A 15,496-nucleotide genomic window follows, 5' to 3' on the forward strand; every position below is an offset into this window, starting at 1 on the left:
GAAGTGGAGAAATGAGGGAAATTATGCAATGTCTACGATGTGATATGTTGATATAAACACAGAGCAAACACCCCGGGAGACGAGAGGGATGAACCGAGGACCTGTGCGACGGCAGTTTGACCGCGTTATTAACCTCTTGGTGAGTTAAGTAGCTATGCTAACGCAGCTAGCAATGTTAGCTTGTGCTAAAGATAATAGTGTGTGTTTTCCCCTGCACCAGCTAACCGGGAACTGTATTTGTGTTAGTACTGTCCACATTAGCTCCATTAGCTAACGTTACTGTTGGTAATGAATGGTATGATGAATACAGTCAAGAGTAACAATAATGTACTGGTGCAGCCTACAGTTGTGAAACAGTATGGTCATAGCATTGATTTTGTAAAATTGAAGATTTTTAAATGGTTAAAATATTTACTCAATAGTTAAAGAAAAAAATATGTATAATTTGTAATTGATTAATATGCTAAAAAATCACAAGTTATGGTTTAAAAGGCTAATGATTTATGATGTGAAAGGTAAAACCGGGATTAAGTATTCCATGATGAGAAAAACTGTACCGTTCAAAGTTATTAATTTTCTCACTTTGTTTTACAGTGATGCATTTATGTGATGAAGTTGATGATACAATATATAATTATGTTTCTACACAGGTGAGGTTTTTGAGATGCCATGAAAATGGTGCCTGACGAGGGAAATGGCACGCCACCCATGACCCTGATCTCTGCCTTGACCCAAGGAGCTGGATCAAGATCAAGATCACCTTTTATGGAGGAGCCCATCCATTCTCCATTACTGAGTGTCACACTCCGGTGTGATAGTAGTATCACAACAATCTTTTCAACTTGACTCTTCTAACTTAGAAAGTACATTTTGTCAAATGAAACTGACTTGACTGACTATTTTAGACCTAGAAGGACCAGACAGATGGATCAAAACTAAATGAAACAGTTTATAACAGAAGGAACAAAACTGAACTTTAATGTAAATAACAAAAGCCAGTAGAAATCTGTTATTTTATGATGTCAGGGACACTTCAGTTAGTTTTGTCTTTGTATTACTGTACTTTCAGATGATGTTATCTCGTGAAATAAACTGTGTTCTAACTTACTGGTTCTACTTAGACAGTAGTTACAGCTGCAGTAGAAGGTACTGGGTAACTCCAGGACAACTACAGTGTAGTTGCAGGACAATTACAGTGTATTTGCACACTAAGGAGGGAATAACAAAGAATACTTTATAATACAGCCCGCTACTTTGTAGGTACTGGGTAACTCCGGGACAACTACATTGTAGTTGCAGGACAATTACAGTGTATTTGCACTCTAAGGAGGGAATAACAAAGAATACTTTATAATACAGCCCGTTACCCTCTACTTACTGGGTAACTCTAAGACAAGTACAGTGTAGGTGCATGACAGCTACTGTATAGGTGCAGACTAAGGAGGGAGTAACAGCCATTACTTTAAAATACAGCCCGTTACCCTCTACTTACTGGGTAACTCTAAGACAAGTAGTGTGTAGGTGCATGACAGCTACTGTATAGGTGCAGCGTAAGGAGGGAGTAACAGCCATTACTTTATAATACAGCCCGTTACCCTCTACTTACTGGGTAACTCTAAGACAAGTAGTGTGTAGGTGCATGACAGCTACTGTGTAGGTGCAGACTAAGGAGGGAGTAACAGCCATTACTTTATAATACAGCCCGTTACCCTCTACTTACTGGGTAACTCTAAGACAAGTACAGTGTAGGTGCATGACAGCTACTGTATAGGTGCAGCGTAAGGAAGGAGTAACAGCCATTACTTTATAATACAGCCCGTTACTCTCTACTTACTGGGTAACTCTAAGACAAGTAGTGTGTAGGTGCATGACAGCTACTGTATAGGTGCAGCGTAAGGAGGGAGTAACAGCCATTACTTTATAATACAGCCCGTTACCCTCTACTTACTGGGTAACTCTAAGACAAGTAGTGTGTAGGTGCATGACAGCTACTGTGTAGGTGCAGCGTAAGGAGGGAGTAACAGCCATTACTTTATAATACAGCCCGTTACCCTCTACTTACTGGGTAACTCTAAGACAAGTAGTGTGTAGGTGCATGACAGCTACTGTATAGGTGCAGCGTAAGGAGGGAGTAACAGCCATTACTTTATAATACAGCCCGTTACCCTCTACTTACTGGGTAACTCTAAGACAAGTAGTGTGTAGGTGCATGACAGCTACTGTATAGGTGCAGACTAAGGAGGGGTAACAGTGCTCACTTACAGTAGGGTACTTACTGTACTTAAAGTTTATGAATGATCATGGATGTGGATGTGTCATGTGTTTTCTGGTTAATAAATAATAAAAACATTTTCTAACTCTCCGAATGACTCATTATTGTGGATGTATTACTGTATAGTTTGTGTTTTGCCCTTGGATGACAGAAATAGACTTTCATAGATGTGCATTTTAGAGAGGTAAGTTTGCTACCAGCCAGCCTGTTACTGTATTGGAAAATGTCCACACTCTATACCCATTTCTCACCTATTCCAAACCATACAATTAAATAATGAATAATAAATCTCTGAAATAGAGGTGAAATGTCGCTGCTGACACTTTTGGAAAACATGGATTGCAACTGTGCTCATATTGTACAGTAGACTAATTTCTAATGTGCCTGGCAGGAGTTACACTGTAAGTCCGGGGAAAGTAGGACGTAATTGTACGGGAGTTACGCTCTAAGACACAACCTAGTTATACTGTAAAATGCGGGGTAATTAGTGGCGGAGTGAGCGAGAGTTACTGTGTAATTTGGTGTAAAGTAGGACAGGAGTTACGTGCCAAGACGCAGCCTAGTTATACTGTAAAACAGCGAGAGTTACCCTGTACTTCTGTGGAAGTTGGTGTGAAGCAGGATGTAAGTTACGCGCTAAGACGCAGCCTAGTTACACTGTAAATGCACGGGGGAAACAAGGGGGAAAGTGAGCTGCAGTTACTCAGTACTTGTGTGAAATAAGCGGCAACCTACGCGGCAAGAGAGCGGTAGGTACGCTGTAAGTCGCGGGCCGTATTATGTAGTGCTACCAAATTGTGTCATAATTCCTCTGTGAAGTCTTCAGGTATGGATAAAAAGTCTTGAACTTTGACCTTTCATTACTAAAATCTAATCAGGACCTATGTGTCAAATGTGAAAGGATCCTATGAGAGGTTTCCAAGATATCACATTCAACACACTGCAATTTAAGAAAACACAAACAAATTTGTAAAATCTCATATAATCAATTTTGCAACATGTGCTAAACATACACACAGTACAGCATTGTTTCCTGTTACAGCGTGTTGAGCCAATTTACTATTGAACTTTGATGACTAAAATGTATTCAGGTCATCCTTCAATCCAGGTGAATGTTTGCACCAAATCTGAGGAAGAGTTGGTTCAGTGTTCTGCGACAGAATGAGATGGATGGCCAGAGCTGAAGAGGGTTAGATATATTTGAGGGTCTGTGGTGATACATTAGTCATAAATTATGATGTGAAAAACAATGTAAAAGAAATACTTTTCTCTGCTGATTTGGATGATTGATACGAAAATCAATCCTGGCTCAGTCTCATTAGCTCATGGTGCTGTTTTTGTTTGCGCGCACAGTCCAATTTCAGCTGAATATTATTTCAATTGAGTATAGAATATATTTAAAAAGAAAAACCTACAGACACTGTCTTTGTCTCTTTTTCATCTGATTTGATACAATAATACAAAAATTCAATTTATATCAACTTCTATTGAACAGAGTTCAATCAGTTAACTATAAGAGGCTGTTCAAAAAAAGGAAAAGTAGGTACTTGTGAATAAGGGGAGGGCTGACAGCACAGGGAGGGTTAAAAAACTGACCAACAGGATGTTTCACTAGTAATCAGTCTGTTGGAGAGAAAACACAAAGATGTGGATCGATTCAGCCGAAGGCGAAAGAAGGTAGTCAAAGTGGAAACGGTAACATCATCAGCAAAGAAGCAACCAGGCATACTTCCTTCTGTGTGAGACCATAAACCAATGTAAAGGCAAACCCAAAGTTTGTACCTACCTGGCGAGGTGGTCATCCAGAGGTGAGATGGACTCAATAAAAAATAAAGAGTGTGAGAGTGAAGGAGATGAAGCTGTGAATGAGGGTGTGAGGAGAAAGGGTTTGAAAAGAGAGGAGGAGAGGACGTGGGCGGGAGCAGTCAGAATAAGATCGAGATTGAATGTGTGAAGGTTTCAGTGGCTTCACAGAACCAGGTCACACGATCATAGACCTCCATCCGACTCCCTGTGACTTCACAAAACAAATCCACTGCTACTATTACCTGCAGCTTGTTTAGTTAATTTCTTTTACTTGGGTCATCTGGCCCATGTGCCTCTCCCACAGATTCAAATGTGTTTCCATTTCTGAGGCACAACTCATGCACAATGGCACAAGCAACTACAGCCTGGACTGCAACAGCGGAGTGCACTCCCACGACATCGAAAAATAAGGTCTCCATAATGCCAGACGCCCTCTCAATCGCACAACGGGCCTTTGCGTGGTGGCATGATTCGCACGGAAACGGCGCCTCTCACTGGCTCCCTGTAATGATGATGTGATGAGTGCAACAGGTTCACATGGACAGAGATATCCACCATCCGACTTGGATGCTTCAGGTGTGTCTTTGGACGTACAGAGCGCTGTTTCTAAGGACTCATCATAACAGGAGTCTGTCTGTCTAGCCCACAAATGTGTCCAACAGCTGACACACTGATGGTCTCACACCACTTGTATCTGATCAGATTTTGTGTTAAAGTAACACTGAGCATGTGCACTTGGGGGTCTGATCCATACTTGTCAGCCAGATGTTCAGAGGGAGAGCCTGATGACTTCATGTGCAGCTCTGTGGACGACAGACTGTGGAGCGTGTGATGCTAAAACAGCAACACTTGAAGTTCCAGACCACGACCCCAGCTGTGGTCGAACGGAGGGTGGAGGGTACGAGTCAGATGGGCTACGAGAGTCTCGAGAGGCGGAAGTCTGGTTGCAAGTGACTATGGCAACAAAGTGCAGCTCTCAGACAGGAAAGCTGCAGTTTTAGCAGACAGTGATAAGATTGTTGGCAGCGCTGTATAAAACGAAATCTCTGACTAAAAAAGTGTGACAGCACAGATACGTGCCGTTAACGTCCTGTGATGTTAAAACAAAACTGTCACGCCTAAGTTTCCCCAGGAGGTGGGGCAGTCTGCCATGTGGGAGTGAATTCTGTTTGTCCTATATAGTCATCTATTTTGAATATGCATAGACAGGCTGAGCATTTTCACTTACGTCTCGCTAATGTGGCGAGAGCAGCACAGCACAGCTTAGGTTTCTCTGTTTCTTTTTGTATCAAACATAAAAGGACATAGTGAGGACGAAGAAAGACAGATCAACATTTGGTGACATCGAGAACCTGCCACCGTCTTTTTAAAAAGATAATTAATCATTTTTCATGGATGCTCATCTGTCCTTGTTAAGCAGCTTACTTACGCTTAAGTGTTGATGAAAGGACTCGGTACGTCTCTGTTACTTATTCCTGATGGTGAGAATTTTAAACGATTTCTAGCAATGCAAAAAACAACTTCCTATATTAGTGTTTCATCCAAATTCATGTGGATCATGTGAGAACAGAGACACATCCTCTTTCTCTCTCTGCCACTTGACAGTCACTGAAAGTGCTCGTTTCAGGAGTTTAAATTGAGGGTGTACGTCAATCCCAGTCTTAGAAAGACCACCTGCCAAATTAATCGTTACACTCTCCATCCAGTTACATCAAACTCCTACAAATTCAAAGTAATTTATTGTGCAATTAGTCTATTTTGAAGTAAAAGTACCTACAGCAATGTAAAAACTGATATGATAATAAAAAAAACTGATACTACTATTATTACTATTATTATCATTATAATTGATTCTGTATAAGACTATGAGATGATTACACAGATGTGCTGTTGTATCCAAATCATCTATAGCCATTGAATTGATTTACATTGTTCCTTCCATTGTTTCTGATCATACTCAGTAGACGATCCCCCCTCAGATTATGAATTTATCATCATTATTTGATTTTCTTACTCTGCTCCAATATGTCTCCTATTATTCTATGTTCATAACTCCATCATTATCTTTTTTCCCTGTGTGTACTGTACATGTATGAGATTCATTAAGGTGCCCATATAGTTAATACATGTGGCATCAGCTTTTTGAAACATGCTTTTCACTTAAATAATTATGACATCAGGTTTTGGGAGAAAACTCCTGTTATTTTAGTGCAGCAAATGAAGTCCATAATGTCCATGTTCTTAAAATCAAGGCAGGGAAGAAGTGCTTAGAAAGCGGCATCACCAGGAAAATCAGTGCCCACAAGTACTTTCTCTTTGACTGGTTGTTGTACGTGAATTTTGTCCTCGTTTTCTATCCATGCATGACTTCACGGATACAGTAAATGGCAAACTGGGCATAATAACTGAGACTTTCCAGAAGGAAGTCTCAGTTATTATTTTTTCCAAAGTTTACCTCACAACTGTTTCCTTGACTGAATCAGACTCATTAAACTCAGAGTGTTTTATGGCCACTTATGTGGGATGGGTTAGATGGTATATACTGATATACGGGTGTTCCCCTGACCTGCATTGAAATGACCACTGTATTACTTGGAAGTGCAAATCATAATGTAATTAGTCATGTGACAAATGTCAATGTCATTTAACAAATATACAACTCCACCCACCTGTTAGTTCACAGAAGAGAATTTATCTTCACGTTTGCAGTTATAATGAGCATTTCATTTGCCATGTGGAGGTTAGACTTTACATTTTTATTACTCTGGGGGCCTCATTTAGAAATAAGGAAGAAACAAGGACACCATCACAAGAGAGAAAAAACAGAGTCATAACAAATAAAACTAAATGACCGGTAGCCTATATCATTTGAAAGGGTTCTCATCACAAACAATCAGATCTTCACCCTCCACAGAAAAATTTAAAACTAAAAACATATCTCTTCTCTTTGGTTTTTAATTCAGTGTCATGCTTCTCTCTCTCTCTCTCCTTGTGTTTGTCTTGTTTTGTGTGAATTTGAATATTGTATGTAAAGCACTTTGGTCAACATCTGTTGTTTTTAAATGTGCTCTAGAAATAAAGCTGACTTGACTTGACGTGGTCTCTGTCTAAATGCTCCTTCATATTAGTGTTTCAAGGTGCACTCATTCTGTCATCAGTTTTGTTTTTATGGATCACATCACCTCTTTCACACCGTATTTTGTTAAATAACAACAGTTTTACATAAGCTTCTTGTTGTCAGAGTGGGTGCCAGACCAAACTTTTCTTTTCTATCTCTTCTTCATCAGATGCTTTGTGTTGATTTGTGGCCTCCTTGACTAGTTTCGGTCAACTCCCATAAGTCCACATCGATTCCAGTTAAGGAGGTAGTTTGAACTTCTGTTTGCCCTCAGTGAAAGATTTCCTGGGACATTCCACCACTTAGCAAATGTTTTATTGACATGAGTCAGTCATCATAGTGGGAAGTAAAGCAGGAAAAATCATCTGTCTTACTGCAACACAACACACCACTGACACGGGAGGCAAAGTCCACATGTTTTATTGTGTGCTTGAGCCGAGTGTGTGTATAAAAAGCGCAGAGCAACACTCATCCTCCACACACCTTGACCAGCTCCTCACACTTACTTGACTGCTGCTTCCCTGTGAGTAAGTGTTATTTGTGTGTTACTATTTGTCTGGATCTGTTACATTGCATTAATGATCTCTGTGTATTGTCACAACTTGTTAACACTGATGTTTTGTGAAACTCTTCCTCCCTCTAGTTGTTCATCACTGTTGTTCATCATGAAGACTTTACTGATGCTCTCCGTTCTTCTCTGTGCGGCTCTGTTTGTTCAGGCTGCATCAGGTAAGACAGAGCACTGATACATCATCTCTTTAATCCAAATTAATCTGCCGTGATCTTCAGGGCTGAGGATTAAACGTATATCTCTAGAATCCTAAAATGTCTTGTCATTAGATACCTTTAGAAGTGGACTCATTGATATCATTAGCGTGAGGGATCAATCGATTCATCAGACTATGGCTCTAATATTGCTGTCTTGTGTTCTTTTTGTCAAAACAGATTTGATCAAACTAGTTTTAAAAAAGTATCAACAGTAGAGTAACATGTTTTTGAATGATATCCACTGCAGAAATGTGGCTGATCTGCATGAATCCACTTTGCTGTTTTGTCTTCAGTTGTTCCAGCTGAAGCTGCTGCTGCTGTGCAACAGGAAAACAACGCTGCACCTGAACCAGGTAGCCTAATGGGCACATTTTTATTGGAAATCTTTCTTTTCATCTGGGCTCAGACCACAGATCACTGCAGAGTGTGTCATTTATGTGTCTCTTCTTTCATAAAACAAGTTCTTTGTATCACTGTTGAAGTGTCCCAGCACAGACAATAGCACAGTAACTACTGCTGCTTCATTTAGTAAGCCTTGAAAAATGCATAGTGGGCTATTAAAAATTAGCTGTTAATCTGTCTATCAGCTATGTGCATCTACATTGAGTGATGTCTGACAGGACCCATTAACCTCACAGGCCTTGTGTTGCTTGTTTTACAGAGGTGGATCCTGACACTGCTGTTGCTGCTGGTGCAGCAGCTCCTCCTCGTCAAGGTGAAAACAACACACAACCGTCACAGTACCACGCGAAGCCGCTGTGAGACATTGGCAGCCATTTTGTTATTTATTTGTTCTCATGGTTTGTTCACCCTCATCATCATTTTCAGCTCGTTTCCAATTCTGCCTCACTGGTTGGGAGAGTTTTGCTGGCAGCTGCTACTACTTAGGAAACATTTATGAGAGCTGGACAAACGCTGAGGTAATAAAACATTTCATTCATAAAAGAGAAGAGCGGGAAGGGTTGCAGGTTGCAGCTCTTTCTTAGCTTCATTTATGTGCAGTGTAAAAAAGTAAATCCATCTCTCCTGTCCATCCTGCAGCAATACTGTGCTGCATTCGGTGGTAATCTGGCCTCAGTCCACGACATATGGCAGTATAACTTTCTCCAGCGCCTGGTGAGGAATGGTGGCCATGCATTTGCCTGGATTGGAGGTTACCACTTTGAGGTGTGTACGAATATTTGAAATGCTTGTAGCCTGTGAACTGATTGCAGTGGCTATAATTTGCTGTGAGGTATTACTCATTTTTATTTAGTTTATAGTTTTTAGGGTTTCTTGTGAAACTGGTGCAGGCTGTGTTTAGTCATGAATGTTGAAATGTCACACAACTCAAAGTGACTTTCCCCCAGGATGGGTGGAGATGGGTTGACGGCTCACGGTTTGACTACAACAACTGGGAGCTGACGAGCCCCACTGACATTTACAAATGCCTGCAGCTCAACACTCAGGGTGAGAACAGAAAACACGTGCAGAAAGACAAACACTCAACAAAGCACAGAGACCTGTTTCTACCATACTGATGTTATTTTATCGATTCGACACTGATGATGATGATGATGATGATTTTGTCTTTACAGAATCCAAGGGTTGGTCCAACCATGGCTGCACCACGCCGTTTCCATTTGTGTGTCAGGTCAAACGGTCAAGCTGTTAAGTCGTCTGTGTCACTGCTACTGCCCATTGAAGATAATCCTGAACCTACTGATTGTTCATTAAAGCACTGTACGTCACTTTTAAGTGTTATATATATGTTGTATATGCGGAATAAAAATGTCTGTTAATTTAATTAATGAGTTACTGTTCTTCTTTCTGGAGTTTAATGGGGTTTGAGATCAAAATCATAATTCATTCACGGGGAGGTAAAGTATCAGTGACATTAGTGGAACTGGACCTGGCTCTCATTGGACTCTTTTAAAACGGGGGTCTACAGAGACTGACTCACTGTTGGAGCCAGATTCTAGGGGTCATTGGAGGAACTGCAGGTTTTTGGCTTCATATTTCAACCTCTGAGGGTCATGCTCGGTTTAGACATGTTCAGACCTGATATTAACATCAGTCTCTGGTGATCTGATCACATATGGTCTTCACTTTCTACAGATTTAAGCGGTGGGTCTTCCTCAAACTGAGTGAAAAAATATGTGGTCTTTTTTCTCCTAATGACGGCAAAGTAAAAGTCACTGTGCATCTGTTAGAAACCTGTCACCCCTGGCAGCTTCAGACTTGTTTTTGTACCTGGAGACTACATGAACCACACAGACACAGAGCCCAGTTCATCTCAACCATATGTTTACTGAAAACATATTAAAAAAAATAGCTCTTCACTATCACGTTAGGATTAGGTCACATGACATGTTAAAATCAACACTCTGTGGAAAAGACACAAGAAAATGAAACTGAAGAAATCATTTCAACTTATTTTCTGAAACTAGTTGGATGTTTTATTCCATGTGGTTTTGGTCTGATCTTCAACAGTCTGTGATGCAAGTGATTTCAGGAAAGATAACCGTAAGAGAGAGGTCTTTGAATCATCCGAGATAGAAGCTGTTAGTGTGTGATTAATACTGATTTAGTGCTACTACTGATCAGACAGAGGCTAAACAGGAGTGTTCCTCTGAGACTGAGCTGCATCTGAGACGACACCATCCTTCACAAGAAGCTCATCACAGTCCCCTTCTTCCCCACCTGTTGCGGCTGCAGCGCATGGAACTGAATCACAATCCTGTCGATCAGAAAACATTGTCAGTCTCTGCACTTAACAACGTCCCGCTGTAACCTGTTGTACAGACCCCCACCCAAACCACAGCCCCCCTTTTCTACGTGTGTGATAATGTTTTTTGTTTTTGTTTTGTTTTGGCATCTATATCAATCACTCAAATATGACAAAGAGGCACAACAGCACAGTTAAAGACTCGTCACTTCCTGTCTCGGACAGCAGGAAATATACAGATACATCTTCATCAATTTTTGACTACACATGCACTGCAAAAAAAATGACAACACAGCAGAGGAGGTTTCATGGGACACTAAAAACATTATGAACCTGGCTTCAGTGCTGATCACTAATTTTTGAATATCAAGCAGCAGGTTCACCACTTTCGCCACTGGTGGAAAAACTAACAAAAAAATTGACCTACTTGCACACAGCAGTCTAGTTTTTCCTAAAGAACCGTGCTGTTTGTACTGATTTGGAAATGTTTGCTGAATGTGGAGTGAATGAAGAGCAGACGGTGGTTTCATTGTTTCAGTAGGATGTGTGCAGGTCACCTGTCTTCAGCCAGACCGAGTTCTTTGGTCAGGAACTCAAAGATCTTGGCGCTGTGCTCCTTGTTCTTCTCGGCAGTGTCGGTCACACCAATGGCAGACACCGACAGCATCACACATGGAGAGCAGGAGCCTCCAATCAGCATCGGCAGCCCCGGGGTCACCACCAAATTCATCCTCTGGGAGATAAAAAAAAAGTCAGGTATAAGTGTGTATTTGGTTAATTTAAAGGGCATTGTTACTGGTTGGTGAGAGCCCATTTAAGTTCCTGCAAATCCCACTTAAGACACATTGGACACCACTTTTCTACACAGTGCATGAGCCCTGTGGTCTGAAATCACATTCAAACCTGGAAATAAGATTCTTCAGTATAATTTTCTTAAGTTCTGATTGTTCATTTGGTTTCTTTCATATGGAAAGCCGTTTTAGTCATAATGAAATAAATTAATAAATGCATAAATAAATAAATATAGCCATGAAATGAGTCCCGAATTAAATAAATAGGATGATAAATAGATATAAATGAAATATAAATACATATATTTTTATTTTAAAAACAACATTTTTATTTTTCCAGGAGACTTTTATTTTCTAACGCCTCATTTATTTATTTCCAGATACTTTTATTTCCTAATGTCACATTTATTTATTTCCGGTTACTTTTATTTCATAACGTCACATTTATTTATTTCTGGGGACTTTTATTTCATAGCATCACATTTATTTATTTCCGGCGACTTTTATTTCATAACGTCACATTTATTTCTCTCCTCTTTTATTTCATGCTGCAATATTCAAATGAGGGGGCGGGGTTATCTGGACCCTTTCAGAGTAAAACATCACACGACGGCCTATTCACCTTATTTTGCGCTAGATCTAGTGTGTGGAAGTGCTGTTGTTGTGAATTGTTGAACAATCCACTTCCCTATCCACTGAGCTATGTGTTAGTAGCCTACTGGCACTCTGGTTGAGAAGAACAAGTAGTACGTTTACGTGTCTGCTCTGCTCTTTCCCAGAGAAGCAGTAGTTTACGTGAATTTGCCGTCGGACCGCAGTAGCCGTCATCGTTGCCGCCGATAGCGGTGCGTAGCAGCTCCAGAGCTCGGGTGATTGGGTGGATGTAGGCTATCAGCGATCGATATCAAGGGTGTCAACGTTTACAATTTTTTTCTACACGTGTAACCCGGGCTTCTAACCGACGTGTACACTGTTACACTGGAGATTATGATCTCTTTCTATCGCGGGGGAGGGGGGGTTTGTCAGTGCCCGATCCGTACTCGGAACATGATCCGCATTAGCTTCAAAGCTATGCTAACTGATAGCCTAGCAGTAGAGCAGCTAAAAGTCCGCCGTAGCGTTGTTAAAACGTCACTTTATTAATTTTAAATATTTTTTCATGCGAGAAAGTCACAGTTTAGAGTCCTAATCTGTGGTCAGTTTATCCAACTGACGTCTGTTTGGAAGTTTGCTCCGGTTTTGGGAGAAGTGCAGAGCTAGCTGGGAGCAGCTACCTGGGAGCAGCCACCGGGAGCTAACGTTAGCTTGCTGCTCGGCTCATCTCAGAGGCAGCAGCCGGCCGGCTGAGGTGATTGACCGGTCACCCAGACGTCGTCATGCCGGTGGAGAAAGCGAGCAGATTAATTTAGGGTCTCATTGATTAGTTTGTGTAAATGAAAAGTGAAGCTTCAGGAGGAGCTGGTCAGAGGAGCAGTGCTGACTTGCTGCTGTCTGTATGTGCAGAAATCACCACATTTACATCAATAAATAAATGTTTTACAATTAACTGATCGGTCTACATTACATTTAATTTAATCAGAAATAGAACAGAGGGGAATTCGTTGCGACGTGCTTGTGTTTTTCCTCATAGACCGTCTCTGTTGGATCGTGATCGGATCGTGTTCCGGGTACGGATCGGGCACTGACACCGGTCGTCGTTTTCAGCTGGTCACACACACAGACAAAATACTGCTGCGACAGGTATCACACCGGAGCGGTTCGTCTCCCTCTTCAATCTGGGCTCTGGTGTCCGGCAGACAAAGAGACTGTTTCTGTTTACACAGTTCTATACGTAGCTACACCCGGTAACGACTTAAATATTTTCATTGCAGTTCATTATATGTTTTCTTTGGGAGGTGGGTGCAGGTTGTGCTAGCCTGCTCCACAATATCCCTGCCTCTCCACTTTGTGTTCGAGACACACTGCCGTCTGCTCTTTACCCAGTTGCTGTGGCAGGGACATAATGCTAGACATAGCTAGCTGGTTAGCTACGCAGCACACTTAAGCATGGATGTATTATATTAACACATAAGGCAGAGAGATGTGTAACAACAACAGAAACTAGAAAAAACGAAATATGTTTAAAACACTATTCTCCTCCCCAAGTTATTGATCAAGTTGCTGAGTAGCCGTCAACAATTAACAACAACAGCACTTCCGCATGTGATGTTTTACTCTGAAAGGGTCCAGATAACCCCGCCCCCTCATTTGAATATTGCAGCATGAAATAAAAGAGGAGAGAAATAAATGTGACGTTATGAAATAAAAGTCGCCGGAAATAAATAAATGTGATGCTATGAAATAAAAGTCCCCAGAAATAAATAAATGTGACGATATGAAATAAAAGTAACCGGAAATAAATAAATGTGACATTAGGAAATAAAAGTATCTGGAAATAAATAAATGAGGCGTTAGAAAATAAAAGTCTCCTGGAAAAATAAAAATGTTGTTTTTAAAATAAAAATATATGTATTTATATTTCATTTATATCTATTTATCATCCTATTTATTTAATTCGGGACTCATTTCATGGCTATATTTATTTATTTATGCATTTATTAATTTATTTCATTATGACTAAAACGGCTTTCCATACTTTCAGTGTTTGATACTTTTTAATAAATTATTTAAACACAAAACAGTAAGCCACCCTATTGGAGTAAGACAGCAGAGGCCACGCCCACCCCACGAAACGCCCTAAGCTCCCAGCCAATGACAAACGGGGCGGCCCCTGAGGGGGGCGTCCTGTCCTGTGAGGTGCTGCAGGATGAAGCTGGAGTTTATTACGGGCATTAATCAGTGCAGTCATTGTGAGCTGGTCAACAGGTCAAAAGCATATTAGTCTGACATAACAATGTCCCTCTCACACAGTTATTAACATTGATAGCGATCTGCTGATCAGCAGAAACGGCAGCAGCCTCTATTCACATGACAGAAGTTGGTTTGTTTTAATTCAGTAAATGCAAAGTTATACTTTACTGCATCCTCCTGATTAATCAATTATAAATTATCACTTAGGTAGCACATGCTTCAAGCCACAGTTTTATTTATTAATCTATGAACTTCACTTTATTTTCCCATTCAGATTGTTCGTGTAATAGTAACAGTGTGGTCGGCTGTACACAGTTATTAAACAGGCAGAGGCTGTCTGTAATATTAGACAGTGTGAGCGGAGCAGCCACAGGCCCACGGTGACAGAGAGGGACAGAGGTGAAAAAGTGACTCACGTCCTCCGGTTTCCCGAGAGCGGCCGCGGTGCTGCTGCACAGCTTCTTCAGGAAGTCCTCCGAGAAGGAGCTGGACGGCAGGTTGGTCTGCAGATCGATGAAAGGCATGTCAGCGGCTGCAGTCTGCTCGACGGACAGTGAGAAGAAGGACCAGAAGAGGGACCGAGGAGCACACACAGACCCGACAGACTTCTTCCGGTTTACGCTTTCAAAGTAAGAGACAGAGACCACCAGAGACAGTTGACAACGGAGACGGTTCAATTATCTCCACACTCACAACCAAGGGGGCAGTTGTCGGTCTGAGAAGTGAAGCTCACTTCCGCGTTCAAAAAACTGCAATCCCCTCGGATTCCTCTGGGGGCTGGTGTCAGAAGGGAGCATTCCCCATAGACCCCCATGTTAAAATCGCCGACTTTACATCCTCAGTAAACATTTTAAAAGCCTGGTGTCAGAACGTTTTTTCGTCTCAATCGATAGTTTCTACCCCCGCACACACTCTGAGGGTGGTGAATTTTTTTTTAACTCTACCGTTTTACTGTTATTAGGTTAAAATTCTGGCCAATTAGGGCGCGGAAACGTTGAGTGACAGGTCCGAGCAGCTCCGTGGACAGCTGCTTCGAGGCTAGTGGGCGGGTTCTCGGCCGGCCAATCCAACATGGCGCTGTTCAGGCCGCCATATTTGAGTCACAAAAACGACTCCCCAAAACCAATGGGTGACGTCACGGACGCTACGTCCATTCTTTTTACAGTCTATGCTCACAACTCAGT

At 41.3% G+C, this 15,496-nt stretch overlaps 2 protein-coding genes across 2 annotated transcripts; one reads left to right on the forward strand and one right to left on the reverse strand.

Moving 5' to 3' along the window:
- The first annotated feature begins 7,762 nt into the window (after positions 1–7,762).
- Positions 7,763–9,751, forward strand: LOC146960441 (snaclec coagulation factor IX/factor X-binding protein subunit A-like). Its single transcript, XM_085772377.1, has 7 exons — positions 7,763–7,925; positions 8,258–8,317; positions 8,626–8,679; positions 8,793–8,884; positions 9,006–9,131; positions 9,314–9,413; positions 9,542–9,751. The coding sequence occupies exons 1-7, from the start codon at positions 7,775–7,777 to the stop codon at positions 9,616–9,618; spliced, it is 660 nt and encodes a 219-aa protein (XP_085628503.1). The 5' UTR covers positions 7,763–7,774; the 3' UTR covers positions 9,619–9,751.
- A 478-nt stretch (positions 9,752–10,229) lies between these two features.
- Positions 10,230–14,938, reverse strand: LOC146960442 (D-dopachrome decarboxylase-A-like). Its single transcript, XM_085772378.1, has 3 exons — positions 14,729–14,938; positions 11,229–11,404; positions 10,230–10,683 (listed from the first exon to the last, which is right to left on the reverse strand). The coding sequence occupies exons 1-3, from the start codon at positions 14,834–14,836 to the stop codon at positions 10,611–10,613; spliced, it is 357 nt and encodes a 118-aa protein (XP_085628504.1). The 5' UTR covers positions 14,837–14,938; the 3' UTR covers positions 10,230–10,610.
- Between the last annotated feature and the right edge of the window lie 558 nt (positions 14,939–15,496).

The sequence above is a fragment of the Trachurus japonicus genome, unplaced genomic scaffold (genome assembly GCF_045865225.1).
Source record: "Trachurus japonicus isolate A0001 unplaced genomic scaffold, Traja_1.0 AP030360.1".
Lineage (NCBI taxonomy): Eukaryota > Metazoa > Chordata > Actinopteri > Carangiformes > Carangidae > Trachurus > Trachurus japonicus.

Coding starts and splice junctions, on each gene's coding strand:
- LOC146960442 (XM_085772378.1), bottom strand. CDS start 14,836: ATGCCTTTCATCGATCTGCAGACCAACCTGCCGTCCAGCTCCTTCTCG. Junction 11,405..14,728: donor CTCTCGGGAAACCGGAGGAC/GTGAGTCACTTT, acceptor TTTATCTCCCAG/AGGATGAATTTGGTGGTGAC. Junction 10,684..11,228: donor CTCGGTCTGGCTGAAGACAG/GTGACCTGCACA, acceptor TCTGATCGACAG/GATTGTGATTCAGTTCCATG.
- LOC146960441 (XM_085772377.1), top strand. CDS start 7,775: ATGATCTCTGTGTATTGTCACAACTTGTTAACACTGATGTTTTGTGAA. Junction 7,926..8,257: donor GTTTGTTCAGGCTGCATCAG/GTAAGACAGAGC, acceptor TTTTGTCTTCAG/TTGTTCCAGCTGAAGCTGCT. Junction 9,414..9,541: donor CCTGCAGCTCAACACTCAGG/GTGAGAACAGAA, acceptor TTGTCTTTACAG/AATCCAAGGGTTGGTCCAAC.